Genomic DNA, 2,779 nt, shown 5'->3' on the forward strand with positions numbered 1-2,779 from the left:
GCAACGAACAAAATAACGAACATTTCTGGACTTCCTTCTACGGAAAAATAGAGAAGCGAAGATAAGACGGGACCGGTATGTGTTTTTGACAGCAGATTGCAGCAAATGTTTAAAAAAGAAAAAGAAAAGAAAAAATCAAAACAACGACGGTAAAAAGCCCCCATAAACAAGCAAAAACGAAAGTAATAACAACTTCATTAATTATGCACAAAGCAATCCTGCCCGAATTTTTCAGTATATATAAAGCCACACAAGAGTGCAATGAGGTATCTCAGTTCTTGAGAACCCAAACAGCCACAATGAAGACTTTGGTAGCCATACTCGCCGCACTTATTGGTAAGAAAGAACGACTCTTTTTTGTTTGTTTGTTTTTCATTTTGTATTAAGTACCCAAAGTTAAAGCTCATGTAGATCTATACCAAGGCACAGAGGCAATACAGTGGAATCTTGTTATAACGAGAGGGGGAGGGGGGGGGGGGGGGGGGGCGAGAGGGAGGAAAGAGAGAGAGAGAGAGAGAGAGAGAGAGGGGGGGACTGGTACGAAAGTTCCGTTACAGCAGGATACTTGTTATAAGGGATCCAGTAATACATTCAAGGGAAATAATAAAGTAGGCCTAATCTATGAGTTTGGTGTTCTCTTTATTTTCTTTTGTTATCTCCTCTGAAGACGATTTTGTTTCAACATGACCTTTAGGTCTTACTTGATCAAAAATCGAATCGATTAGAAAGAAAGGGCTCCAGACTAACTCGTCCACTGTGTTGTCCCCCACCCCACCACTCTCTGTGGTAACGTTCCGTCTGCTTGCGCACGCCACACATTCATTCCATCCATCACAACACTGTGACCTCTCCATCCCCGCATCGGAGAAGTGAGAGGCATGATAGGTCTAGGCCTAGGCCTAGGCCTAGGCAGGCCTAGGCCTAGATAATCTAGACAAGGCTGGCCTATCACACGATGCGTTCTGCTTGTCTGCGCATGCCACACCCTCCCTACTCATTCGCTCCCTTCTTCATTTTTGACACACGTGGGCTCTCCCATTCTTTATTTCGCTAGTTCACCAACACGTTTCTCAAGTTGCAAGGTTTTACTTTATGTATAATTGGCCTATGCGATGTGCACAGCAGCAGCAATATTCCGCTATTACCGACTCCAGTGTTTGTCTGATTGCGCTATAGTAGTATTTTATTTACAAAGATAAAGAAGAGACCCCCCCCCCGGGGTGTTAGAATAGTGTCTTTATAACAGACGTCTCGTTATTTCAGGACTCGTTATAAGTGGACTCCACTGTATTTAATAAGTAAGTACTTCTTGAATGCCACTTCTAACATAGACTACGAGTGTTAATTTGCTTGTTTGTTTAATTGTTTGTCTATTTGTTTTTTGTTTTGTTTGGATTACAGAGAAGTGCATTGAAGCGACAACGACCAGTTTTAAAATAAAGATAATGATAGACGTAATAATAGTAATGAGAATTCATGTAGCTCCTAATCCCTAGAAGGCCCTAAGAGCAGAAAAATGCAGAATTATAATTCAACTTTAACTGACAAATATAAAGACAAAAAATGCACATTATGAAACCATTTAACAACAACAACAACAACAACAACATCAACAACAACAACAACAACAACAACAACAACAACAACAACGACAACAAACAATAACAACAACAACAACAACAACAACAACAACAACAACAACAACAACAACAACAACAACAACAACAACAACAACAACAACAACAACAAAAACTACAACAACAATACACATACAAACTCCCAAACCCACACGTATTATCAGATCCAAAGTTTACTGACAGAGGATAATATTGAATAAATAATTATGTGTCTTAAGTGCAGGGAAAGGTACAGGAAAACCCCCGCAAGAGATGATAGAAACATTGAGGTTGGACGGGAAGGGAGGGGGGGGGCAAAGAAAAGTCTAAATACAATTGGCTTGACTCCTTTTTGACCCCCCCCCCCCCCCAACCACTAGGTGCTAGCTCAATTTTTAAAAATTTTTTCACGCCCACATCGACACAATTTTGGAAAATATAATTATCAGGAGGGCCTCCGACCCTGCCTTGCAGGGCGAACCCAGGCTGCGGGGGATACACCATCCTGGCAGAAATACGTACTGAGATACTCGATAACAATGTTCTCTTCTCTTGGGAATCGAATTCGGGTCTCTTGTGTACCACAGCAAAGCCTTTAACCGCTACACCACAGACGCCGATACACTATCTTGTGCACATAGAGATAATCTATTATCTATTTGTGGTGGCCGAATTTTGCTATTCAAAAGGCTTTTTAATGGCTGCATCGATCGACATTCGTTTTTCGCCAAAAGATTCTTTAAAATATTCTCCAGAGCGTGTCGCCCTTGGTTTTTTCAGTTTTGAGACAGTTTAGCTGCAAAAAGCTAAATTTCTTTATTTCGCCGATCGCTTTTGTAGGCCGACGTTTCGGTCTTGGTAATTTTAGAAAATCGGGAAGTGATATTTCGCGAGGCGCATTTTGTTTTGAGAGTATAGATCTAGACCTTATAATTTTTTTGCATCTCCCAAGATTTATTGCCCCATTCCAGTAGAGTGTAAATATAGTAGGCCAATGACTTTAAGTTGATATTAAAGCACCTATCATTCGTTTCATCGTAAGGGGGCCCAGCTAGTAATATATAAGAAAGGATACATGACATATGGCCAAAATAAAGGGGGCGCTTATTTTGGGCGAGGCTACATAAAGCTCAAGTAAAGGTGGGAGGGGGGGGGGGTTGCTT

General features: G+C 41.1%; 1 protein-coding gene across 1 annotated transcript in view; it reads left to right on the plus strand.

Moving 5' to 3' along the window:
- Positions 1–230: 230 nt before the first annotated feature.
- LOC101847184 (endoglucanase) overlaps positions 231–2,779 on the plus strand; it is a gene marked incomplete in the record, with an annotated part of 11,479 nt that continues 8,930 nt past the window's right edge. Inside the window, 1 exon segment of the mRNA XM_005096680.3 lies at positions 231–336. Within this exon segment, the coding sequence (XP_005096737.2) occupies positions 300–336 (37 nt within the window).

This window comes from Aplysia californica, unplaced genomic scaffold, assembly GCF_000002075.1.
Source record: "Aplysia californica isolate F4 #8 unplaced genomic scaffold, AplCal3.0 scaffold00135, whole genome shotgun sequence".
NCBI classification, from domain to species: Eukaryota; Metazoa; Mollusca; class Gastropoda; order Aplysiida; family Aplysiidae; genus Aplysia; species Aplysia californica.